Below are 26,611 nucleotides of genomic sequence, written 5' to 3' on the forward strand. Positions count from 1 at the left end.
TAGCAGCATCTGTGACCCCTACCCACTCGATGCCAGGTAGTAGCACTCCACCTCCCAAGTGGTGACAATTAAAATTGTGTCCAGATTGTGCCAAACGTCCCCCGGGGGCAGAATCACCCCTGCCTGAGAGCTATTGTGCTAGACCAGATCCAGTGGGCTAACCCAATGCTCTGCTAGAAATGGAGAATCCCAGACGCTGTCCCAGACCTACCAAACAGCCGTCGGCATGTTAACCAGACCCCTGGTGGTCTGTGTATTCAGATTCACACCCACCCCACAGCCTCTCCGAGTCGGAATTGTGACGCTTTCATTGCAGGAGGCAGATGAAGCCCTGCTACGTAACCTGCGTCTTCAGATTGAAGCCCAGTTTCTGCAGGATGACATTAGTGCAGCCAGGGACAGGTACAAAAAGGTAACCACAACCCCTCTTGCAGCACTTTCCCACTGGAAACCAGTCTGGGGCTCTCGTGGCTGAAAAATGAGACGGCTGGAGTGGGCTGCCCAGGTGGAGTGGGCTGCCCAGGTGAACTGGGCTGGACAGTGCTTAGTGAACCAGACGTGCAGAGGGGGAGGTGGTTTTGGGGTGTGTGTGTCAGGGGATGGGGTGGGAGCCAGTATCTGTGGGAAACATTACAGTCCACAGAGTGATTGATTGCACATGGATCCATCTTGGTCAGGCTGTTGCCTGTCAACTGGTTCAGATCAGAAAATGGAGAAAATGCAAAAACTGTAATTTTCACTGCTGCCTCTGAAGGAACATGTGGCCTGCAGGAGCCCCCTGGAGAAGGAAATGGCAACCCACTCCAGCATTCTCACCTGGGAAATCCCACGGGCAGAGGAGCCTGGTGGGCCACAGTCCACGGGGTTGCACAGAGTCGGACACGACTGAGCGACTAAACAGCAATAGCGGGAGCCTCCTCTCAGGCACTGCTGTGTTCTGCCCTCAGCCCTGCCAGCTTCTCATAGCCTCATGCTGCGGTGGGGTGGGGGTGCTTGGTGTTCTGGGAAAGTCCAGTCCCAGAGCTATGTAACCTAAGGCCAGTGGTCTAACCTCTCTGAGCTTGTGCATCTTGAAAATGCAAGTGCCAGACACTCCTTTCCTGCCCAGCTGTGTCATCTGAGCACAGCAGACCCGAGGGCTGACCTCTCCAGGGACCTGGCCTCCCTCCAGCTTCAGTGTCTGTGTCTCTTCCTCGGGACCTGCTCCAGGCGGCAGAGGGCAGCTTTTGTGTAGATAAAAGGAGGCATCAGGTGCCCTCAGAGCAGGTCACTGTCTGATATCCCGAGGGTCACCTTGGACTGGAGGGAGAAACTCAGGCAGTTCAGGTTTTAATGAGAACTCTTTCCTTCCCCGACAGAATCTTCTGGAGATTCAGACCTATGTCACCATCCTGCAGCAGATCATCCAGACCACCCCGCAGGCAGCCGCCATAACGAGTGGGATGCGGGAGGTAAGAGCAGGAGCCCTATCAGCAGGGAGGCCACACGTGGGCATTGGTCCTGCAGCACCAAGGCTGGTGCCCAGAGGCCTAGGGAGAGGCATCAGGTTGGACTGTCTGGGGCCCCCAACCCAACCTGAGCATTCATATTCAAGTTTATTCTTCTCTTTCAGTCTGTAAGTGAACAAGGGTATCTAGACATTTGAGGACATAAACTCTGCTGCTGATCGTCTTCCTAGGTGTTTGTCCTCTTGAGGATCACAGGCTATTCTTCCTTGTCTAGTTTATAAGAAACTACCAGACTACCTCCCAAACTCTGTAGCATTGCTGCATCCCTGCCCCCAGCCACAGATGGGAGCTTCCGTTGCTTTGCTTTCTTGCCTGCATTGGGGATGTTGGGCTTTTATTTTGATTTTGCTGTTTGCTGTTCTAATAGTTGTGTTGTGTATCTTGTTATGAGCATTTTTTTTTTTTTAGCCACACCACATGGTTTGCAGGAATCTTAGTTCCTGAAAGGGATCGAACCCTCAGCAGTGAAAGCACTGAGTCCTAACCACTGGACCACAGGGGAATTCCTTGTTGAGTATCTTTTCAGTCAAGACATATGGATGCTTATCTGCCATCCATGTATCTATGATTCACGTATCTTCTTTGTTGGACCAAGACCCAAGTCTTTTGTATATATATATATATACTATTGAGTTGTTTGTTTTCTTATTCCCCTTATCCATTTGACCATAATTTTGAATCCAGAAAATTGAAGATAGTGAGTGACTCTGTGAAAACTGTCAGGACAGGTTAGAGATGGTTGAAGCTGTTTTGGGATTTGGGTGTAAAACTGTATTCCCAGTATAATGTTCCAGATTCCTTCCTCAGCTCTTTAATAGTTCAACAGGATATTGACCTATATTTTTTCCTACTGTGGTTTATGGGATTTTGTGATGCATGATATGGTAAGTGTAGAAATAGACTGAGAAGGATACAGATTAAAACAGAAATGTCATGTGGGCTTTCTCTGAAGATGTGTTAAACTGAGGGCAGGGTTTTGTGGACTGTTCAGCTGATGAGATTCTGTGTTTTTCTGCAAAGATGACTTAGGATAGAAGTCTGTTTAAGCCCACACCCTGCAGAACCAGTGGGCAAGGGTAGCTGACTGCTTTATGTTTATTTGAACCTAACTTTTTATATCAAATCTAAAGAAATCCCCAAATTTGCTTTTGGGACATAGTTGAACCCTGCCAAGAAACATCTGAGAGGCAGAAGGGTTACTTTTTTTGGCCTTAATGGGGATATTCTTGTCCACATTGCTCACCAATGACCCCAAGTGAACTGTGTGCATGTGTGTTTAGCTGCCTTCAGTTCAGTTCAGTTCAGTTCAGTTCAGTCACTCAGTCGTGTCCGACTCTTTGCGACGCCATGAATCGCAGCATGCCAGGCCTCCCTGTCCATCACCAACTCCTGGAGTTCACTCAGACTCATGTCCATCGAGTCAGTGATGCCATCCAGCCATCTCATCCTCAGTTGTCCCCTTCTCCTCCTGCCCCTAATCCCTCCCAGCATCAGAGTCTTTTCCAATGAGTCAATTCTTCGCATGAGGTGGCCAGAGTACTGGAGTTTCAGCTTTAGCATCATTCCTTCCAAAGAACACCCAGGACTGATCTCCTTTAGAATGGACTGGTTGGATCTCCTTGCCCTCCAAGGGACTCTCAAGAGTCTTCTCCAACACCACAGTTCAAAAGCATCAATTTTTCGGCGCTCAGCCTTCTTCACAGTCCAACTCTCACATCCATACATGACCACAGGAAAAACCATAGCCTTGACTAGACAGACCTTAGTCGGCAAAGTGATGTCTCTGCTTTTGAATATGCTATCTAGGTTGGTCATAACTTTTCTTCCAAGGAGTAAGCGTCTTTTAATTTCATGGCTACAGTCACCATCTGCAGTGATTTTGGAGCCCTAGTTGTGTCCAACTCTGTGTGACCCTAAGGACTGTAGCCCACCAGGCTCCTCTGTCCATGGGGTTTTTCAGGCAAGAATACTGGAGTAAAGGTGCCATATCCTCCTCCAGGGGATCTTCCCAACCCAGGGATCAAACCCACATCTCTTTACGTCCCCTGCATTGGCAGGTGGGTTCTTTACCACTAGTACCACCTGGGAAGTCACAAGTGAACTGGTCTGAAACACAGCTTTTCCTAAAACATAATTTTCTTTGTCAGAGATTTCTTTCCCGACACTTTATTGTATTTTGCAAACACTTTTCCCTTTAATTCAAAGGTGTTTTATATCAGAGCACACTTATAAAATCATAATAGTCTGTTTCCTTATAGCCCCATTTGTCTGAGTTGTAGGAACGTAGAACTGTCTAGACCTAGTTTGATGGCATCAGTGATTGTCAGAGACCCTCAGCATCACCCGGGAACTTGAGAAAAATGCAGAATCTCCAGCCAGACCCCCTAGCAGACCCACTGAGTCACAATCCCCATTTCAGCAAGATGCTCAGGGATTCATGTGCACTTTACAAAGCACATTTAGGCCCTGGTGCCTCCTTCTTTGCTTGAAAGGGCACTAATCCCACCATGGGGGCCCCACTCTAGTGACCTCATCTCCACCTCCCTTCCTGCCAAAGTCCCAGCCCAGATGCCTTCCCATGGCAGGAGAGGGTCAGGGCCTCAGCCTGTGAATCTGAGGGGGGGATGTGAATGTGTAGAACACAGGAGGCCTCTCCGCTCCTCTGTGTGTTTCCTCCCATGACAAGTGTGTGATGCTGAGTCTGGCTTTTTTGTGCAGGAGAAGCTCCTGACGGAACGGGAAGCCGCCGCCCTGCAGTGCCAGCTAGAGGACGGCCGGGAGATGGTCTGCCTCCTGCAGGCCCAGAGAACCGAGCTACAGGCCCAGGTGCGCCCCACCCTCCGTCTGCAGGTTCATTCTGGTGTCACGTGCCTGCAGAGATGTGCACACGTTTGTCTCTCTGTGTTGTTTTGTTATTGTTTAGTCCCTCTGTTGTGTCCAATTCTTTGTGACCCCATGGGCTATATAGCCCGCCAGGCTCCTCTGTCCATGGGATTCTCCAGGCAAGAATACTGGAGTGGGTTGCCATGCCCTCCTCCAGGGGATTGTCCCGACCCAGGGATCGAACCCAAATTTCCCACATCTCCTGCACTGCACATGGATTCTTTACCACTGAGCCACCAGGGAAGCCCTGTCTCACTGTAAATTCTTACAAACTTGGCACACTTGTGTGCCCAGCCCTCAAGTGACAGACAGCATCCCTGGGGGGTGTGACCAGCTGTCCACATAGACGGAGGGCTGCCCAGGACACTGCCCTTCCTGCTCAGACTGGAAAGGCCCTGGGCCAGAGGGGACAGAGAAAGTGAAAGTGAAGTCTCTTAGTTGTGCACGACTCTTTGCGACCCCACTGACTGTAGCCGACGAAGTTCCTCCATCCATGGAATTTTCCAGGCAAGAGTACTGGAGTGGGTTACCATTTCCTTCTCCAGGGGATCTTCCTGACCCAGGGATCAAACCCAGGCCTCCCGCATTGCAAGCAGATGCTTTTACTGTCTGAGCCACCAGGGAAGCAGAGACAATAGATCCCACTAATTTCTGGCTCCCAAGAGGTTCCCTCAGGCCCCCTCCCCCACCAAGGGTAAGCTCTTACCTGTGCATAACCAACCCATTTTGCCCAGTTTAAAATTGTTGTTAAAAATAAGAAATGGTCACAGATTGGGGTTTTTAATCCTCCACTCACTTGAATCTGTGTTTCCTTCTTCTGACCTGAACTCTCTCCTCTGGAATCTGACTGCAGCCCTGGAGAGAGGGGCTGTTTCTGCATTTGCTCCTGCTCAGAATTTGTTAGTGGAAACTTTGCATTTTCACCCCACCCCTTTTCTTTTCTTGGTGAAGCTTAATTTGCAAACTGAACTCACCAGAAAAGCTCAGTCCTGTTTCTACAGGCTTCTTTTTTGGTTCACAAGCTTTGTGGGGCACCTCTGTGATTCCTCCAGTTTCTTTCTCTGGTTCCATGTATCTGGCTGTTCTGACAGGGATGTTGGGTTAGAACACGCTCCTTCCTGTTTGACCACATTTCCCAAATCCAAAAGTAAATTGATGTTCGATTTGAGAAGTACATGTAAAGGACAAGAGAACAAGAATTTTAAAAATCTACGCCTCTACGTATACCATTAAACGTTATATGTTACTCTGTCTCTACTCCACCTGAAAGATGATGCTGTGAAAGTGCTGCACTCAATATGCCAGCAAATTTGGAAAACTCAGCAGTGGCCACAGGACTGGAAAAGGTTAGTTTTCATTCCAATTCCAAAGAAAGGCAATGCCAAAGAATGCTCAAACTACTGCACAGTTGGACTCATCTCACACGCTAGTAAAGTAATGCTCAAAATTCTCCAAGCCAGGCTTCAGCAATACGTGAACGGTGAACTTCCAGATGTTCAAGCTGGTTTTAGAAAAGGCAGAGGAACCAGAGATCAAGTTGCCAACATCCGCTGGATCATGGAAAAAGCAAGAGAGTTCCAGAAAAACATCTATTTCTGCTTTATTGACTATGCCAAAGCCTTTGACTGTGTGGATCACAATAAACTGTGGAAAACTCTGAAAGAGATGGGAATGCCAGACCACCTGACCTGCCTCCTGAGAAACCTATATGCAGGTTAGGAAGTAACAGTTAGAACTGGACATGGACCAACAAACTGGTTCCAAATTGGGAAAGGAGTATGTCAAGGCTGTATATTGTCACCCTGCTTATTTAACTTCTATGCAGAGTACATCATGAGAAATGCTGGACTGGAAGAAACACAAGCTGGAATCAAGATTGCCGGGAGAAATATCAATAACCTCAGATATGCAGATGACACCACCCTTATGGCAGAAAGTGAAGAGGAACTAAAAAGCCTCTTGATGAAAGTGAAAGAGGAGAGTGAAAAGTTGGCTTAAAGCTCAACATTCAGAAAATGAAGATCATGGCATCTGGTCCCCTCACTTCATGGGAAATAGATGGGGAAACAGTGGAAACAGTGTCAGACTTTATTTTTGGAGGCTCCAAAATCACTGCAGATGGTGATTGTAGCCATGAAATTAAAAGATGCTTACTCCTTGGAAGGAAAGTTATGACCAACCTAGATAGCATATTCAAAAGCAGAGATATTACTTTGCCAACAAAGGTCCATCTAGTCAAGGCTATGGTTTTTCCAGTGGTCATGTATGGATGTGAGAGTTGGACTGTGAAGAAAGCTGAGCGCTGAAGAATTGATGCTTTTGAGCTGTGGTGTTGGAGAAGACTCTTGAGAGTCCCTTGGACTGCAAGGAGATCCAACCAGTCCATTCTGAAGGAGATCAGTCCTGGGTGTTCATTGGAAGATGCTGAGGCTGAAACTCCAATACCTGAGCCGCCTCATGCGAAGAGTTGACTCATTGGAAAAGACTCTGATGCTGGGAGGGATTGGGGGCAGGAGGAGAAGGGACGACAGAGGATGAGATGGCTGGATGGCATCACGGACCCGATGGACATGAGTTTGAGTGAACTCTGGGAGTTGGTGATGGACAGGGAGACCTGGCGTGCTGCGATTCATGGGGTCGCAAAGAGTCGGACACGACTGAGTGACTGAACTGAACTGAAGTCCCCCCGTGCCGACAGAGGAATCACATGTTGGAGCCCTGTGGGATGTGGTGCTTTTCGTGGGTTCTCAGTGTTACTAAATGTCAGGACCTGAGTCCAGAATCTCTATTCCATCCCCACGCACCACACACCCCTCACTCTGCAGTGACTCAGGGGCTTCGGAAAGCACATGGGGGTCTGCAGATGGTCCCCAGGGCAGAGACACCAGCTGCACAGACCCTTTAAAACTCGTTCTGCTCTGGTGACGAACTGTGGCTTGAGGACCAGACACGTTGATTTGGTGACTTGATGAGTATGTGGTTCTCTCTGAGGCTCTGAGAGGATGGAGGGAGGGTTTGAGTGTGTGTGTGTGTGTGTATATGTGCACATGTGTGTATAATATGTGTGAATATTTTTGTATGTGTGTGTGTACGCATATATGTGTGTATAAGTTGTATGTGTGTGTACGTGTGTGTGTGTGTACATTTGTGTGTGTGACTAAGCATTTGGAGAAGTGGACACAAGCCCAGTCACGTTGGCGGAATTCTGTGTGCCTGTGGGAACAAGAATCCTGTTTCTTTACTACCAGTAGTCATTCCAGATGCTGCCCACTCTCCTTGGTGGGTGGCCTCCTTCATCTTCAGGGACATTGACTCTTTCTCATGCATCTGCTCTCTTTGATTTCTGCTCTTGACGGCTCATGTGATCGGGAATAATCTAGAATAATCTCCCTATTTTTTAAGCTCAACTGCTTAAGAACTTTGCTTACATCTGCAAAGTCCCTTTGCCAACTAACACCACAGAGTCTTGGGCAGAAGCTAAGGGGTAAAAGTCACCGGGGCCAAAAGTCTGCCTGATTAGCTCAAATTAAAACACACACATGTCTGGACCTACCTGAGAGTTTCTGACTCAGTAGGTCTGGGTTGTGGCCCAAGAGCCTGCCTTTCTGAAATCCAGGTGCTGCTTGCTAGCCCAGGAACCACACTTGGAGGTCACTAATTTGGGTGGGGGAGGGGGGCAATGGGAATCCCATCCTGGGCCAGGATGTTCTACATCTGGGCCACTCATGTTTCTGGCCTGGGCCCTCCGCAGCCTGATTCACGAGATGTTCACAGCTGGCTTTTTGCTAATTTTGAAATGTTGCCATGACTTCCGGATGGAGTAGCTAAGCTGTATGTTCCCAGGGAGACCGGTCAGCATAGCCCCTCAGTGGGGCCAGGGCTTGGGCTGGGGATGTGGTGGGGACGGTGTGGGGCAGTGCTCTTTGCAGCCTGAGGGCTCCGGCCAGCAGGGCTGTGGCGGCTGGCTCTGCCTATGGTTAGGGCATTCACAGGCTCGCCCCAGACCTGTGGAATCAGGGACTCTGGCGAGGGGCCAGCATCTCCTTCAACAAGCCCTCCAGGTGGCTCTGCCAGCTTTGAGAACACTGGTCTGCAGGTTGCCCGCAACAGCACCCACGATTGGAGCCGGGGGCCCCTGCTTTTGAGATTGAACGTGGACCACGCAGGAGACCCCTGAATGTGGGCCATGCATGAGATGGTACTTATTCCAGGTGCCCGAGAAAGGACAGGCTCTCTAAATTCTCTAAGTTGTGTCAGGTGAGTTTTTGTGACAGGAAGTGAAAACATGCAGATTTTTGCAAGTGTGTTGCCCAGATGTCATTTTTTGTGAAAGCCCTTTAGCACCATCTGGTGGCAGGTTTTGGTAAGATGGCATGTAATCTGGGAAGGACACGGTTTCTTTTTCCTTTTTGAAGTGACCTTGGACCCAAAGGAGTCCAGGGGCCTAGGAGGACTGAGGCAAGAGGTCACCCCTCCAGATGGGGCTCACGTGAGGCGTAGCTCAGGATCCCTGAGGACCGTGTGTGCAGAGGCAGGCCCCACAACTGTGCTAGAACACTTGTCTTTCACTCAGATGTTTCTGGCGAGCCCCATGTGAGGTCCGGGAACACCAAGCAGAGCTTGGCTGGGCTCCTGCCTGCAGCCAAATGGGGAGATGAATATCAGCTGGTCTATCCAAATGGTCCAGGCAGAAATGCCCAGTTACCTGGCTCACAGTGAAGTTCAGGCTGCTTCGAGGCCCACACCTGCCACCTGCCTCTGCCCCCTGTATCAGCTTGACTGCTGTTCTTGAAGTGACCTGGGGCTGTCAGTGGGCAGCTCTCGTCTCCTCTCCTCTCCTGACCACCCCTGCAGACCTGGCGCCCGCCTCTCTGCTTCTCACGCCTCTCTCTGCAAGGCCGTTGGCTTCTGCAGTGCCCAGGACTGGCCTTACCTCCTCCTGGAAGCTTTCCGTGATGCCCCGAACCCTGCACCTCCACAGCACCTTGGGCCTCTCCGTGGGTTCTGTGACACCCTGTGCTTGACCCTGTGGCCAACCTGGAGTGTGGCTCCAGGAAGGAGGGTCTCTTTCTCCTACGGTCAGCCTGGTGCTAGATGGCATCTGAAGCCCACATGGAAGTCAGTCCCCTCAGAGACATCTCGTTAGCCCCCTTTGAGCTGCCAAAAGGGAGGCTTTTATTGTTTCTTTCTGAGCACCCCTCCTTCTGATGGAGGAGGTTTCAGTTATTGAGCTTTAACACGTGGATGCTGCGGGCACAGCTCTTTCCTATTCATGAGGTAGAAGGGTGACCTTTGATGAAAGTGTGTCTGGCTCTCATGTTCTCCTACTGCCCAGCTGACTCTGGGGTTGATGGACCCCAGCCACACCGGTCTGTGACCTGCAGGCTTTGTTCTCAGGACCGCTCCATGGAAACGGAGAGTCTTACGTGGGGATTCACCCACTCCTGGATGGCTTCTTGCCTCTGAGATTCAGGTCTAGAGGGGTCCTTTGAATCCCTTCATGGATGCCTTTCCTGGAGTGTGTGGATGCCGGTATGGTTAAGAGGGTGTGGCCATACCAGGAGTCAGAGGCTGTGCCTTGGTGTTTGATGTCCTAGGAGACTGTTTGAATGGAGACAATTTTATTTATTAAAATTCATTTATTTTTAATTGAAAGATAATTTACAGTATTATGTTGGTTTCTGCCAAATATCGACGTGAATCAGCCATAGGTACACATATGTCCCCTCCCTCTTGAATCTCCCGCCCCACTCCTACCCCATCCCATCCCTCTAGGTTGTCACAGCGTGCTGGTTTGAGCTCTGAAGTGAAGTCACTTAGTCGTGTCTGACTCTTTGGGACCCCATGAACTGTAGCCTACCAGGCTCCTCCATCCATGGGATTTTCCAGGCAAGAGTACTGGAGTGGGTTGCTATTTCGAGTCATATACAGCAAATTCCCACCGGTGATCTACTTTACGTATTATGGTAATATATATGTTTCCATGCTACTCTCTCCCTCTTCTTCCCTGCCCCTTGACCACAAGTCTGTTCTCTACGTCTGCATCTCCACTGCTGCCCTGCAAAGAGGTTCATCAGTACCATCTTTCTAGATTCCATACATATGCATTAGTATATGATGTTTGTTTTTCTCTTTCTGACTTACTTCACTCTGTATAATAGGCTCTAGGTTCACCCACCTCATTAGAACAGACTCAAATGCATTCCTTTTTATGGCTGAGTAATATTCCATTGTGTATATGTACCACAGCTTCTTTATCCATTCATCTGTTGATGGACATCTAGATTGTTTCCTGAATGGAGGCAGTTTTAAATGAGGAACAGAAACCTGGCCAAACTCTCTTTGCTTATTTTGAAATAATTTTAGACTTCTCTGATGCTGTAAAAATAGCTCAGAGTTTTCCCATACTCTTCATTCAGTTCCCCCAAAGTCAACATCCAAATAGCAAAGCACCAAGGTAGAAACCAGGACATTGGTGAGCAGACCAGACTGGGAAGAGACTTGCCTAAAATCTCACCTGTTACCCTGTTCACAGGTTGCCTGATCCTGGCTCCTGCCTGCATTTAGGTGTCCTGTCTCCTCAGCCTCCTCCAGTCTGGGACAGTTCCTGCCCATCTCTCTTCTCATGATCTTATCTGTACAGAGTGAAGAGTCTGGCTCTCAGGAATAATCACCCTCTGTGTTGTTCATGTGTTCATTAAGCTGCATGTATCAGGCATCCTGTGATGCACATATGTGAGGATAGATTCAGATTCTCGCTTAGTTCCCCATGACTCAAAGAATGTGGCCGGGAGACCAGAGCCACAGCCACGGGCATTGTGGGGGAGCCACTTAGAAACCCAGCCCCTCCAGCCCACTGGAGCTACTGAGTCAGAATCTGAGCAAAACTATATCCTCGGGGTGGTTCATATGCGTGTTGAGGTTTGACAAGTGCTCTTCCAGATGAAGTGGGTTTCCGTCTACATGTTTTATTTTGCTTTTGAGGACTGGCCACGCCTGTTAGATCTTTTCTCCGTGGGAAAGTGAGCTTGTACCGAGCTTATAAATAAGTTCTCTTGTAAATAAGTAAGCAGCTTGTGGCTGCTTGTGCGTTGTCATAGCTCTAAAAGTGAAGACGAGGAACCTCTTTTCATTTTCCTACCTTAATTTTGACTTGTCCTGCTTTAATATATAAATAGCATTTATCTGAAGTTATTTTACATAAGTGCCAGCATACACAAACACACACATTTTAGCTGTCAAAACATATATGTAACTCTACTGGTCAGAAACCAGGAGAAAATTAAAGTGCTGTAGTGATTGAATAAGATCAAGGAAACCCCCCCCCCCTTTAATTATTATAGCATCTTATCTATTTAGTCCATGTTCTTTTTACTACTTTTTCATGCTAACTCAGTAAAGTATGAATGATGTACTCTGAGTTGTACATGTTAGTCCAGGGATGGCAGTTTTTATTTTCTGAGTTTCTCATCTTCCTACTGCCTTGGTTCGGGGGCTCCACTACAGGCTGATTTCCAGGGGTGCTGATACAAGCAAGCATCAGGGGAAGGGGTTCAGTTGTCACATCCTTCTGTGGCTTAAAGATTCTCTCCGGACGGAGAAACAAACCAACAAAACAAATACAACTGGGTACGCCGTCCGGATTCTCCCCTGCTGCGTCTGTGTCTGAAGGGAGAGGGTGGCTGGGTTTTCTCTTGACCGTGTCTCTGCCCGCAGACCGCGGCCCTGGAACAAGCCATCAGAGACGCCCACGAGTGTTATGATGATGAGATTCAGCTCTACAACGAGCAGATCGACACCCTGCGGAAGGAGATTGAAGAGGCAGAGAGGAGCCTGGAGAGATCATCCTATGACTGCCGGCAGCTGGTGGTCGCCCAGCAGACCCTGAGGAATGAGTTGGACCGGTATCATCGCATCATCGAGAATGAAGGCAACAGGTGGGGTCAGGGTAGGCAGAGCCTGTGGGCGCAGAACCACTTACTTGTTCCACGTTTTTCCATATGCCAGTTCCAGGCTGTAGGGAATGTGGCAGTAAGGTGAAAGTGTTAGTAGCTCAGTTGTGTCTGACTCTTTGTGACCCACCCTGGACTGTAGCCTGCCAGGTTCCTCTGTCCATGGGATTCTCCAGGCAAGGATACTGGAGTGGTTAGCCATTCTGTTTTCCAGGGGATCTTCCCCACCCATTGCAGGCAGATTATTTACCGTCTGAGCCACCAGACAGAGACCCCCAAATCCAGGACCTCATGGGGCTGGAACGCTAGTGGGGGAGGCAGAGGATGGATGGGTTTGCAACAGAGACGTGGGCTCTGGCGTGAGTGATGGTGGGGGGAGGGGAGAGGTGATGAATATGACCATGGGCGTGTTTGGATGTCAAGGTGCCTTTCAGCTCCACAGGCTTCTGGGGACAGGAATGTCTTAGCTGAAAGGATGACCAGGTATGGTTATTGAGATGCTACAGATGAGATGCCTGCACAGTACCTGGAACTGGACCAACACTCAGAGCAGTTGGTGTTATTACTGCTGCTGCCGTGGTGACTCTGAGCACCTGGCCAGTCAGTACTGTGGCTGCCAGCAGGCTGTCTGGTCTCCTCTGCATGATGGATTGGGACGTGACGTCAGCTGGCAAGTGTCTCTGTCTGTCTCAGCCTCGTTCACATCTACACCTGCATCAGCTACTCTCTGTTTCCTCCATGTTCATCTGTGTGACCGTGTCTGCACCTACATGTATACTTATGTCCACATCTGAGTCTACAGCGTCTGTATGTGGACATCTACACGACACCTGCGTTCTCTATAGCTGCACCCACATCACCTTACCTACATCTGTATCATCTGCACCTACACCTGCCTCTGCATCACCTACTCCTACACCATCTGCATCCACCTCTGACACCTACTCTGCCATCTGCGTCTGTCTGGATCATCTACATGTGCGTCTACTCCACAGCTGCATTTTCTGTGCCTGCACCATCTTCAACACTTCTGTTATTTACGCTGATGCCTGCACCACCTACCTTTACACCTGCGCTTACCTCTACGCCATCTACATCTGCATCTCTCCTTCCACCCACATCTGTGGATCATCTGTATCCACATCTATATCACTTACATCTGTATCTACATACACCTGTATCTACATTATCTATGGTTATAGTCACATCTTTATCACCTAAGCCTGCACTTCATCTCCACATAAAGTATGTAAGTCTCCATCGTCTTTATGTACATGCATAAACTGTCTACATCTCCATTGTCTTTATGTACATGCATTAACTGTCTATACCTCCATGGTTTTCTTTTTTTTCTTTTTTTTTTTTTACTTAACAATATTGTATTGGTTTTGCCATACATTGACATGAATCCAGCACGGGTGGACATGTGTTCCCCATCCTGAACCACCCTCCCACCTCCCTCCCATCCCATTCCTCTGGGTCATCCCAGTGCACCAGCCCCAAGCACCCTGTATCATGCATTGAACCTGGACTGGGAATTCGTTTCACATATGATAATATACGTGTTTCAATGCCATTCTCCCAAATCATGCCACCCTTGCCCTCACCCACAGAGTCCGAAAGACTGTTCTATACATCTGTGTCTCTTTTGCTGTATCACATATGGGGTTATTGTTACCATCTTTCTAAATTCCATATATATGGGTTAGTATACTGTATTGGTGTTTTTCTTTCTGGCTTATTTCACTCTGTATAATAGGCTCCAGTTTCATTCACTTCATTAGAACTGATTCAAATGTATTCTTTTTAATGGCTGAGTAATATTCCACTGTGTATATGTACCCACAGCTTTCTTATCCATTCGTCTGCTGATGGACATCTAGGTTGCTTCCACGTCCTGGCTATTATAAACAGTGCTGTGATGAACGCTGGGGTGTCTCTTTCAATTCTGGTTTCCTCAGTGTGTATGCCCAGCAGTGGGATTGCTGGGTCATACGGCAGTTCTATTTCGAATTTTTTAAGGAATCTACACACTGTTCTCCATAGTGGCTGTACTAGTTTGCATTCCCACCAACAGTGTAAGAGGGTTCCCTTTTCTCCACACACTCTCCAGCATTTATTGCTTGTAGACTTTGGATAGCAGCCATTCTGACTGGCGTGAAATGGTACCTCATTGTGGTTTTGATTTGCATTTCTCTGATAATGAGTGATGTTGAGCATCTTTTCATGTGTTTGTTAGCCATCTATATGTCTTCTTTGGAGAAATGTCTGTTTAGTTCTTTGGCCTATTTTTTGATTGGGTCTTTAATTTTTCTGGAATTGAGCTGTAGGATTTGCTTGTATATTTCTGAGATTAATTCTTTGCCAGTTGCTTTGTTTGCTATTATTTTCTCCCATTCTGAAGGCTGTCTTTTTACCTTGTTATGATTTCCTTTGTTGTGCAGAAGCTTTTAATTTTAATTAGGTCCCATTTGTTTATTTTTGCTTTTATTTCCAATATTCTGGGAGGTGGGTCATAGAGGATCCTGCTGTGATTTATGTTGGAGAGTGTTTTGCCTATGTTTTCCCCTAGAAGTTTTATAGTTTCTGGTCTTACGTTTAGATCTTTAATCCATTTTGAGTTTCTTTTTGTGAATGGTGTTAGAAAGTGTTCTAGTTTCATTCTTTTACAAGTGGTTGACCAGTTTTCCCAGCACCACTTGTTAAAGAGATTGTCTTTTCTCCATTGTATATTCTTGGCTCCTTTTCAAAGATAAGGTGTCCATAGGTGCATGGATTTATCTCTGGGCTTTCTGTTTTGGTCCATTTATCTATATTTCTGTCTTTGTGCCAGTACCATACTGTCTTGATGACTGTGGCTTTGTAGTAGAGCCTGAAGTCAGGCAGGTTGATTCCTCCAGTTCCATTCTTCTTTCTCAAGATTGCTCTGGCTGTTCAAGGTTTTTTGTATTTCCATAAAAATTGCGAAATTATTTGTTCTAGTTCTGTGAAAAATACCGTTGGTAGCTTGATAGGGATTGCATTGAATCTATAGATTGCTTTGGGTAGTATACTCATTTTCACTATATTGATTCTTCCAATCCATGAACACAGTATATTTCTCCATCTATTTGTGTCCTCTGATTTCTTTCACCAGTGTTTTATAGTTTTCTATATATAGGTCTTTTGTTTCTTTAGGTAGATAAAATCCTAAGTATTTTATTCTTTTCGTTGCAATGGTGAATGGAATTGGTTCCTTAATTTCTGTTTCTGTTTTCTCATTCTTAGTATATAGGAGTGCAAGGGATTTCTGTGTGTTGATTTTATATCCTGCAACTTTACTATATTCATTGACTAGCTCTAGTAATTTTCTGGTGGAGTCTTTAGGGTTTTCTATGTAGAGGATCAAGTCATCTGCAAACAGTGAGAGTTTTACTTTTTCTTTTCCAATCTGGATTCCTTTTATTTCTTTTTCTGCCCTGATTGCTGTGACCAAAACTTCCAAAACTATGTTGAATAGTAGTGGTGAGAGTGGGCACCCTTGTCTTGTTCCTGACTTTAGGGGAAATGCTTTCAATTTTTCACCATTGAGGATGTTTGCTGTGGGTTTGTCATATTTAGCTTTTATTATGTTGAGGAATGTTCTTTATAGTCTTGCTTTCTGGAGGGTTTTTATCATAAATGGATGTTGAATTTTGTTGAAAGGCTTTCTCTGCATCTATTGAGATAATCATATGGTTTTTACTTTTCAATTTGTTAATGTGGTATATTACTTTGATTGATTTGCAGATATTGAAGAATCCTTGCATCCCTGGGATAAAGCCCACTTGGTCATGATGTATAATCTTTTTAATATATTGTTGGATTCTGTTTGCTAGAATTTGTTAAGGATTTTTGCATCTATGTTCATCAGTGATATTGGCCTGTAGTTTTCTTTTTGTGGCATCTTTGCCTGGTTTTGGTATTAGGGTGATGGTGGCCTCATAGAATGAGTTTGGAAGTTTACCTTCCTCTGCAATTTTCTGGAAGAGTTTGAGTAGGATAGGTATTAGCTCTTCTCTAAATTTTTGGTAGAATTCAGCTGTGAAGGCGTCTGGTTCTGGGCTTTTGTTTTCTGGAAGATTTCTGATTACAGTTTCCATTTCCATGCTTGTGATGGGTCTGTTAAGATTTTCTATTTCTTCCTGGTTCAGTTTTGGAAAGTTGTACTTTTCTAAGAATTTGTCCATTTCTTCCAAGTTGTCCATTTCATTGGCATATAATTGCTGATAGTAGTCTCTTATGATCCTTTGTATTTCTGTGTTGTCTGTTGTGATCTCTCCATTTTCATTTCCAATTTTGTTGATTTGATTCTTCTCCCTTTGTTCTTGATGAATCTGGCTAATGGTTTGTCAAGTTTATTTATCTTCTTGAAGAACCAGCTTTTGGCTTTGTTGATTTTTGCTATGGTCTCTTTTGTTTCTTTTACATTTATTTCTGCCCTAATTTTTAAGATTTCTTTCCTTCTACTAACCCTTATACCTCCATGGTTTTCATCTGTCTACATCTCCATCATCTTTATGTACATGTATAAACTGTATACATCTCCATCATTTTTATGTACATATATAAGCTGTCTACATCTCCATCATTTTTATGTACACGTACAAACTGTCTACACCTCCACTGTTTTTATGTACACACATAAACTGTCTATACCTCCATCGTTTTTATATACACGTATAAGCTGTCTACATCTCCATCATTTTTATGTACATGCATAATCTGTCTACGTCTCTGTCATCTTTATGTACATGTATAAACTGTTTACATCTCCATTTTTATGTACATGCATAAACTGTCTACACCTCTGTCGTCTTTAGGTACATGTATAAACCATTGGCACCTGCATTGTCTTTATGTACATACACGTCTACCGTGGTGTCTCCATTATTCCTATCCATACCCATGCCTACATATATGACTGTATCCACCTGTGTACCTATAGCCCTAGATGTGTGGAGAATGGATTGAGGCCAGCCTCCCAGTGTAAGGACTCTGCTTCTCTACTAAGTGGACATTCTTCATGGGAACAGGCTCCTCTGTTCATGGGATTCTTCAGGCAGGAATACTGGAGTGGGTATCCACTGCCTTCTCCAGGGGATCTTTCTACCAACCCAGGGGTTGGACTTACATTTCCTGTGGCTCTTGTATTGGCAGGCGGGCTCTTTACCACCGAGCCACCTGGGAAGCCCTCTCTTATTTTAAAAAGCACCCCAAACAAAGAGAACTCCTGTTCAACAAAGAAGTGGCATATTTAGATTATCAGCAATTTCTACCTTACCATTTTTGTGTGTGTTTCACAGTTTATGATTGACCTTCCCATCATCATGCAATGTGTGAGTGCATTTGGGGGGTTTAGATTGAGATAAAAGAGAAACACCTGGGTGTTCCCCCAGGGACACTTCTATCCTCTCTCTGGGGCTCTGTCTTGGCATATGAGTGCTCTAATGTGTTGCAGGAAATGGAAGATTTTCTTTTGTTTTCTCTAGTTCCAGTCAATGTATTGTGCTGAACTCAATTATATTTATGTCACAGTGAATGCTTCATGAACACATATACAAAATGGCTTGAACTGGTATTTAAATGTCTTTGTGAAAAGTTTTGTTTTGGAGGCAGGACTTCATCAAAAGGTAACTGGATACCGCTTTTGTATTTTTATATAGAACTCTTAATTTTGATATAATTTCACACTGATAGACGTGTTGCAGGCACGGAGCAAGGAAATTCTGAATCCTCTTAGATTCACTAGCTGTTTACATTTTATCTCAGTTCCTTTTATTTTCCTGCTCTCTCTGGTTATAGAAACTATTCTTTAAAAAACAAGTTGGAGAATCATATCCTGGTTGCCCTAAATGATTTATCCTGGGCTGGCCATTCTCTTATTTTAGGGGTGGTATGCATGCTCAATCGTGTCTGACTCTTTGTGACCCTAAGGTCTGGAGCCCACCAGGCTCCCCTGTCCATGAAATTCTCCAGGCAGGAATAGTGCAGTGGGTAGCCATTGCCTCCTGCAGGGGATCCTTCCCACCCAGAGATCAAACTTACGTCTCTTGTGGCTCTTGTATTGCCAGGTGGATTCTTTACCACTGAGCCACCTGGGAAACCTTCTCTTATTAAAAAAAAAAAACCCAAACACAGAGAACTCCTGTTCAACAGAAAAGTGGCATATGAAGATTATCAGTCATTTCTACCTTACCATTTTTTATGTGTGTTTCACAGTTTATGACATGACCTTCCCATCATTATGCAATGTGTGAGTACGTTTGTGATTCTTGAGCTGTTGGATCTAGAAGAAGCCTTGTTCATTTTTGTTGGACACTAGAGCCTCCCTCTTACCCCCCCCCCTCAACCCCATTCTGTTTGCCTTGGTGACTTAACGATGGTGACCTCCCTCTTTCTGGTTCTTCCTGCCAGGCTGAGCTCTGCCTTCATTGAAACTCCAGTCACCCTGTACACTGCGAGCCACGGGGCCACCCTCAGCCCTCGGCACGGTGGGAAAGGTGAGTCCCCAACTCTGGCTTGTTCTATTTTTCTGTCCTAGGAAAATGGAAAAAATCAAGCGACTTTGTCTCTGAATGCAACATTCATGCTCCCTTCTGATCCAGCTGGAAATTCAGTGCTTTTACGTGGGGGTCCCTCCTTGCCCTGCTGATGTCCTCCCACTGAAGCCGAGTGACTGAGTCTAAAAGTTTACAAGGAGAAAGTCAGGCCATGTGAGAGGCCACCATCCATGAGCAGGAGGCATTTAATTGGGGAGGAAAATCATAGCATTTACTTTGGCAAGAAATAGATAATGAAATGTATCTTATCCACCCTCCCCCTCCCCCAGTGAAATGAACTCTTTTAAGCAAAGGTGTTTAATCTAGCATCAGGAGCAGAGTAGATGCTCAACTTTGTTTTCTCTTCCGTTCAAAACTGAGCAGGAAGAGCTTGGTGGGCAGTGGAGCTTCTGCCTTCAACACTTGGTCCTTTGGGGACGGTTTCCTGCCCTTGTGAGATGTTCACTTATGGCTCAGTCTCCCCATTCAGGACCAAACAGAACGGTGCCTGGAGGAAGGAAAGCCTGGCTTACAGTGCTGTCAAATCCCAGGGTCTCAGAAAGCTCAGAGGGCTTTGTGGAGATGGGAGAAGGGGCAGGGGTCCCCAGACACCTAGGCTGGCTCCCGGGGCCTGTAGCTGTGTGCAGGGTGCTGGGCTTGATGCTTTGCTGTCGCAGTCTGGAAATTCTTCACAGTTTTGAACATCAGGCCTTGAAATTCAGCAGCTGGTCCTGCAAGCACCCCGTTCTGCACACCTGCTTCTGGCCACCTGCTTTGACATGTCCCCCTTGTCATGTCCCTCCCCCATGGCTTCATGACCTGCACCTGCCATGCCTGCTCACTCTGCTTTGCCATTGAGGGTCACCCCTGGGGGATGCCCTGGCTCTGTGAACCCAAGTCCTCTGGTTAACAAAGGGAGGAGGGCAGCTGGATAAGACTTTGGAGTGAAAAAGTTAAAAGATCACTGTGTTAGTAAATCTTGAAAGCTTTTTGGATGTGTGTGTGTGTGCTAAGTCACTTCAGATGTATCCGACCCTTTTGCGACACCATGGACTCTAGCCTGCCAGCCTCCTCTGTCCGTGGGATTTTCCAGGCAAGAATACTGGAGTGGGTTGCCCTGCCCTCCTCCAGGGGAATCCTTCTGACCCAGGGATTGAACTCGTGTCTCTTATGTCTCCTGCAATGGCAGGCGGGTTTTTTTTTTTTTTTTTACCACTAGTGCCACCTGGAACTAAAAGCCAGCCTTTTGGATGAGACAGGGTGAAACTTTGTGTTTTCTGAAACTTTAAGTTTCTCCTCTTGGCTGGTCTGAAGCAGTGAATGTGGCCTCTGGCCCAGGAGATTCCCATTCTGGGTTTAAGGGCATCATTTCCTCTTGTTGCACAGGAGGAAGGGGATGGTGAGCAAAGACTGGTGGTGTTTATCTGGTTTGGGGTGCAGGGGGACAAGGGTGTGCCTGGAAGCTATTCCAAACCCATCAGAGGAAGGTGGGTTGACTCTGAGTTGCTCCTTTGGGGAAGCCTGGGGTGACAGTGACTCTGTGGGCTGGATTTCCTGGTCTGGTCTGGATCCAAGTGTCCGCTGTGGCCTTGAGGTGAGGGTGCTGGGGTGGGGCAGAGGCACTGCTCCCACAGAGTGTTACTGCAGGAGAGACACGGATCTCAGTAAGTTGTACCCAGTGTGAAGGGAACTGGAGGGGCCTCCCCTCTGCTCTGCAAACCCGGAGGGGCCAAGTGACTTGTCTCAAAGTCACACAGCGGCCGGCAGGGCTGGGTCCTCAGTGTGGGCCTTGAATGCTTAGGACCCAGGGATCCTACCCTGTTGCCAACCAGCCAACCAGTAAAGCCCACCTCAGTGCTAGGCATGTATTTTTCAACAAATACTTTTTCTTCCTCTGTCATTGGCCTTTACTCATTCCACCCACCTCCTTTTTTCTTTTTTCAAAGATCTCACCAGGGCTGTGCAGGATATAACTGCAGCGAAACCAAGACTCAAAGGCCTCCCCAAGAACCTTCCGAGGAAGAAGGAGATGGTAGCGAAAGACAGAGCAGATGAAATTCTGGAAGAGACACTGCTGAGAGGTCCAGAGGACGCGAAGCCGGGGCGGGTGGTGCTCAAAGAAGAGGGTGAGTCTAAGCTTGAACCGGGAGACGAAGAAGCAAGTCCCCCGACCCAGGAAGGGGCTCCGGAGGATGTCCCAGATGGAGGCAAGATAAGCAAAGCCTTTGAGAAACTAGGCAAGATGATCAAGGAGAAGGTGAAAGGCCCCAAAGAACCCGAGCCCCCCGCCGACCTGTACACCAAAGGGCGGTACGTGATGGTCTCCGGAGATGCCAGTTTCGTGGATCCTGGCTTCTGTGCCTTCTCCGTCCCAGCCAAAGGGGGTGTGGTGGTGTCTAAGGGGGACGACTCTGTGCCTCCTGACAGTGGCGTGGAACCCTCTCCCCAGCAGCCTGAGCCCCCTCTGGGGGACGGACAGGGGCCCCCCCAGGAGAAAGAAGATGGTCTGAAGGAGGAAGGGGGGCCTCCTGAAGGGAAAGGAGACGGTGTGAAGGAGGAAGGGGGGCCCCCTGAGGGGAAAGAAGACGGTCTGAAGAAGGAAGAGGAGCCCCCTGAGGGGAAAGGAGATGGTCAGAAGGAGAAAGGAGATGGTCAGAAGGAGGAAGGGGGGCCCCCTGAGGAGAAAGGAGATGGTCAGAAGGAGAAAGGAGATGGTCAGAAGGAGGAAGGGGGGCCCCTGCCAGGGAAAGAAGATGGACGCCCCCCCACCCCGCACCCTGCAGACAAAGGGGATGAGAAAAATGCCAAAGAACTGAAGGGCCTCCAGGGGAAACAGGATGACCAGAAGGAGGAGGAGGGGGCTAGAGGGCCCTGTCCCATGGTGGCGCCTGGTCCAGAGGGGCCGTCTACACCCTGGTCTCAAGGGCCTCAGGTCACTCTGGGTGGGTCTGAGGGGCATGGGGCTCGGAGCGGCAGCCGGCCAGCGAGAAGCCCTCCCAGGAAGCTGGCCTACGAGAAGGTGGAGGTGATGGAATCCATAGAGAAGTTTTCCACTGAGAGCATCCAGACATACGAAGAGACTGCTGTCATTGTGGAGACCACAATTGAAAAGACGAAGGCAAACAAGAAGAAACTGTGAGAGAAGGGATCCTCCAGTGCCTGAGCTAACTGGGAGGAGGTGCCTCTGGGCCCCTGTAGACATATGCTTGGATGTTTTAGAACAGAGGCTACAAGGGTGAGGATACAAGGTCCTTTGGATTAGACCATGGTTGGCCCATCTGGCTTACCAATGAAGCCTTAATTAAAACGTTTTCTTTGCTTGCACATCCTTTGTCTGATTAACAGGGGCCTTGGGCTTGCAGGTGGGCCAGCCTCGCTCAGGACACAGTGCCCTGCTAACGGCCACTGAGCTGAGCTCATTTAAGAAAGTAGACGAGCCCTTTGTCCTGGGGGATCGCGGGGCTCATTAGAGGATCAGAGTCTGGATTTCACACCTGAAACATGTCAGGTGATGGATCAGCTTGTTTTCACCGTGTTTCAGGCACAAGCACACGATTGCATGAGAGGTGCTTTGTTAGAAGTCAGGTGATTAAAGGTGTCTGTCTCAGTTTGGGTTCCCCAAGAAGCTGACCCTGCAGCAAGGATCTGATGTCATTTCTGGGGACGTGGCCCCAGGAAGCACCAGGAGGGCAGGAGACAGAGGTGGAGGCAGCAGGGCATCAGAGAGGAGAGGCGCTACCAGGTGGGTTGGCACTGTGGGCGGCTGGCACTCAGCCCCCATACCTGGGGGCTCTGGGAGACGGGGTGGAACTCGGTCTTCAGTTACACTGCCCGAGGGTGTGGGAGCTGAGTGTTGACCCACCAGCTTGGCCAGAAGGGAGGGCTCAGGACAGCTCTCAACCAAGAATCGCAGGTGCTGGTGGGCTTTTGGACGCCAGGCATGGAGATGCATGGAAGCAATAGAGGTCATGGGCAAGAAGCAGGGTGCCAGGGCCGTCTGCATAGCACACTTGCCTTGTGTCCTGGCTGAGTCACTTAAGAGTTTTGCACTCAGAGATTGCACTCCTGGGTTGGGCTTCGAAAGCAAAATCAAATGTCACCATGCAGTTCCTTGTTCAACAGTTGATTAATGAACTCACCTAACATTTACTGAGGGGCTTCCCTAATGGCTCAAGTGGTAAAGAATCTGCCTGCAATTCAGGAGACACAGGAGAGGGGGGTTTGATCCCAGGGTTGGTAAGATCACATGGAGATGCAATGGCAACCCGCTCCAGTATTCTTGCCTGGGAAGTTCCATGGACAGAGGCACCTGGAGGGCTACGTCCATGTGGTTGCAAAGAGTCAGACATGACTGAGCCACTGAGCACAGACGCACATTTACTGAACATACTCTATGTCTCAGGCAGAGTGCAGTGCTGATAAGGGAGAGTTTACAAGTTTATTAATGATCTCAATTACCATAATATAATGTCCCATAATACACATATGCATATTCTCCTGTGCATAAATGTGCACTCGGGTATCTGCAGTGTCACATCCTAGGAAACAGAAATTACTTGAAACCAGAATCTTTACAAACATTTTTATGTTGCCTATAGGCATCTCTTTTTTTCTGCTGACAGTCCAAAAGTATTTTTTTTTGCTTAGCCAAATAAGAAATTACTCCTTCTCCATGCAGATGCTCCAAAATACATTGTAGACAGTGAATAAATGTGCTGAGATGGATTATTGCATCTCCCTAAACAAAGGTATCTGGCAAGACAACCACACATCATTACAGAAGATTAATAGTGTCATAAATTACATCCTCTCCCTTAGCACCTTCAAGACAGGACTAAGTGCAGGAGGGACCACCAACTTGGGGGGATCCTGCTGAACCTCGTCTGCTCAAGGCCCCTCCCAGAAACCTCCCACCCCTGCTCAGGCCCCCTACCCCACACTGCTAAGATGCCCCCATCCGCCAGCCACCTGGAAGGATGGGAGAACCGGAATGTTGAAATAGCTCCTACCCAGGCCTGTCTCAGTCTCTGAACTTCCCGCACCAGCCTGTGGTGGCTCTGGCTTCCTGTGTGAGTATTTGGAAAGGTATAAATCTCTGCTGAAGGTGGGGGCTGACCCCCGGGAGCAGGTGGCAGGGGATGGTGTGCAGAAGGCACAGGTGGCTCCAGAAAGTATAGACATAAGGGCAGAGGTGGCAATTGTGTTCAAAGAGGGGCGGGCCAGGGGACACTCCTTATATTCAGATTAAGTGTTTCCAGGATGGCCTGGGTGAGAATGAGGAAGTATATGGAGTGGCCAAAGCCCTCCATACGGCTCCCTTTGGTGCCACCTTGGCGAGAAAAATTTCCAGAATCCTGGGTTCTGGCCCTAGAGATAGCAGAGCAGGGGTTAATGCCTCCTGGTCTGCCCTCCTATGAGGCCAGAATGATCCACTCCAGACTGAGGCAGGCAGCTTGGGGGGGAAACTGCCTATCACCCAATGAATCAGCCATCACATTGAGCACCTTCAAAGCCTGAGATCAAGGCCAAGGCTGGGGCTGCAGAGAGTAGTGAGGAGGGAGGGGGAAGCAGGTTGCTAAGCGAGTAGCCTAGTTTTCTCTGCCTGAGTGATAGGAAGGGTGATACTGATGACCGGGGTGGGTTGATGACGTGTTTGGCACTCTCTGGAATGAGAAGCTAAGGGGAGGGCTTGGCCTGTCCTTCTGCGTCCCCATGGGAACAATGGATCACTGCTTCGCAAGGCCAAGCCTCCAGGTCTCAGGCTGCACTTCCAGGGTGCACAGACAGCCCCTCTTCTGCTCTCCCCACCTCGCTGCCCTCCTCCACCCCTGACCTCATCCCAGATCTCCTCCACCCTTCCCAGTGAGGTCAGGTTGGTGCTGAGTCACTTCCAGGGCTCTGCCCTGCTCAGTGCACCCAACTGTCAGAGCTGGTGGCCCCTTCCCAGCCACATGGAAATCAACTCCTCTGGAAGCTAGGCACCTTCTCTCAGGTACAAAAGGCTAGCCTATCCCACTTGCCTGAAGCGGAAGTCAGTTCTGTGGTACCATCATGCTCTGATGCTCCCCTGAGAACCAGGCTGAGGATAGTCTCCAGATGAGAACACTTCCAGATTCATGTTTAACTTTCTTCCTCTTGTCCTGTCTCGTTCTCCTCACTCATCTACTCCCAGGAGCATTCCTTAAATAAATGTAATAAATAAATAATCTGTTAATTAAGATTGATTCATTAATCTTAAATTAATGTCTTGATGAATTTAAATTAAGATGTAACATAAATCTCTTAAATAAGAATCTTAAGTAAGAACCTCTAGAGCTTCCCTGGTGGTCCAGTGGTTAAGAATCCATCTTGCAAAGCAAGGAACACCTCTTCAATCCCTGGTCCAAGAAGATTCCAAATGCCTCGGGGCCACAACTATTGAGCCTATTCTCTGAAACGTGCAAGCCGTGCCAACTACTGAGTGCATGTGCAGCAACAACTGATGCCCACATACCCTAGAGCCCGTTCTCCACAACAAGAGAAGCCACCGCAATGATAAGCCTGCACACTGCAGCTAGGGAGTAGCTCCCACTCTCTGTGACTACAGAAAGCGCACGCATAGCAACAAAGACCCAGCACAGCAAAAAATAGTAATAAAAAATATTTTAAAAAATCTCCATTGCAGACTCTGTTCTAGGGACCCCACCCTATGAGAGCCTCTTGTTATTCATTATTAGCATCAGCCACAATTTATTGCCTCAAAAATTCAGCTTTGCCCAGTACCTGAGTGAGTGAGTGAGTGAAAGTCACTCAGTTGGGTCCGACTCTTTGTGACCCCATGGACTGTATAGTCCATGGAATTCACTAGGCCAGAATACTGGAGTGGGTAGCCTTTCCCTTCTCCTGGGAATCTTCCCAACCCAGGAATCCAACCCAGGTCTCCCACATTGCAAGCAGATTCTTTAACAGCTGAACCACAAGGGAAGCTCAAGAATACTGGAACTAGAATACTATTCCTTCTTCAGAGGATCTTCCCCACCCAGAAATCTAACCGGGGTCTCCTGCATTGCAGGTAGATTCTTTACCAACTGAGCTATCAGGGAAGCCCACACAGTATCTAGTACCTTGTAATACATTCCTTTCTTTTTAAACTGAGTATTAGATTCTGTAGTTTGCGCAAATCACTTTGACCAATACAGTGATTCACACCAAAATAGTTGCAATAAACACTCAAGGGACTGAGAGTCTGGCATCCTTAGGGGTGAGATTGGTCATCCTCTCTGGTTGAGTTTGAAGGCAATGAAGATCCTATGAGTAGTAAAGGATGATATGCTGAGGACTATTCATTTCTTGATTTCATTTTTTAAAATAATATAATGAGAACCCATGAGTTTGGTACTCATCCCAAGAGCTCAACTATTATCAGTAACTTCGGTCTACCATGCACTCCTCTTCCATCCAATACTCATGCCTCCCCCAAGAGGTCACAATTATCTGATGGTTTTATCACATATATTGATGCCTAAATAACATATTGTTTTGTTTTATTTGCTTTTGATCTTAGTGAAAAGAGTAGTCCTTTGACACTTGCTTTTCCACTCAAAATTATAATTATGACGATTAGCCATGTTGTGGCACAGAAAGGAATATCATTTTCATTTTCACTGCTGCGTAGTATTCCATGTGTGACTACACCACAAACTATCCACTCTGTGGCCGATGGGCGTAT

The 26,611-nt window shown here is 47.5% G+C and overlaps 1 protein-coding gene across 1 annotated transcript in view; it reads left to right on the forward strand.

The window, feature by feature from the left end:
• Positions 1-22,227, forward strand: part of BFSP1 (beaded filament structural protein 1) — a 38,097-nt gene extending 15,870 nt beyond the window's left edge. Inside the window, exons 3-8 of the mRNA XM_040248008.1 lie at positions 317-412; positions 1,359-1,451; positions 4,227-4,334; positions 12,108-12,328; positions 18,779-18,864; positions 20,850-22,227. Of these exons, the coding sequence (XP_040103942.1) occupies positions 317-412; positions 1,359-1,451; positions 4,227-4,334; positions 12,108-12,328; positions 18,779-18,864; positions 20,850-22,042 (1,797 nt within the window). The 3' untranslated portion in view covers positions 22,043-22,227. The remainder of the gene's footprint in view (positions 1-316; positions 413-1,358; positions 1,452-4,226; positions 4,335-12,107; positions 12,329-18,778; positions 18,865-20,849) is intronic.
• The last annotated feature ends 4,384 nt before the right edge of the window (positions 22,228-26,611 follow it).

Source organism: Oryx dammah, unplaced genomic scaffold (genome assembly GCF_014754425.2).
Source record: "Oryx dammah isolate SB20612 unplaced genomic scaffold, SCBI_Odam_1.1 HiC_scaffold_10, whole genome shotgun sequence".
Lineage (NCBI taxonomy): Eukaryota > Metazoa > Chordata > Mammalia > Artiodactyla > Bovidae > Oryx > Oryx dammah.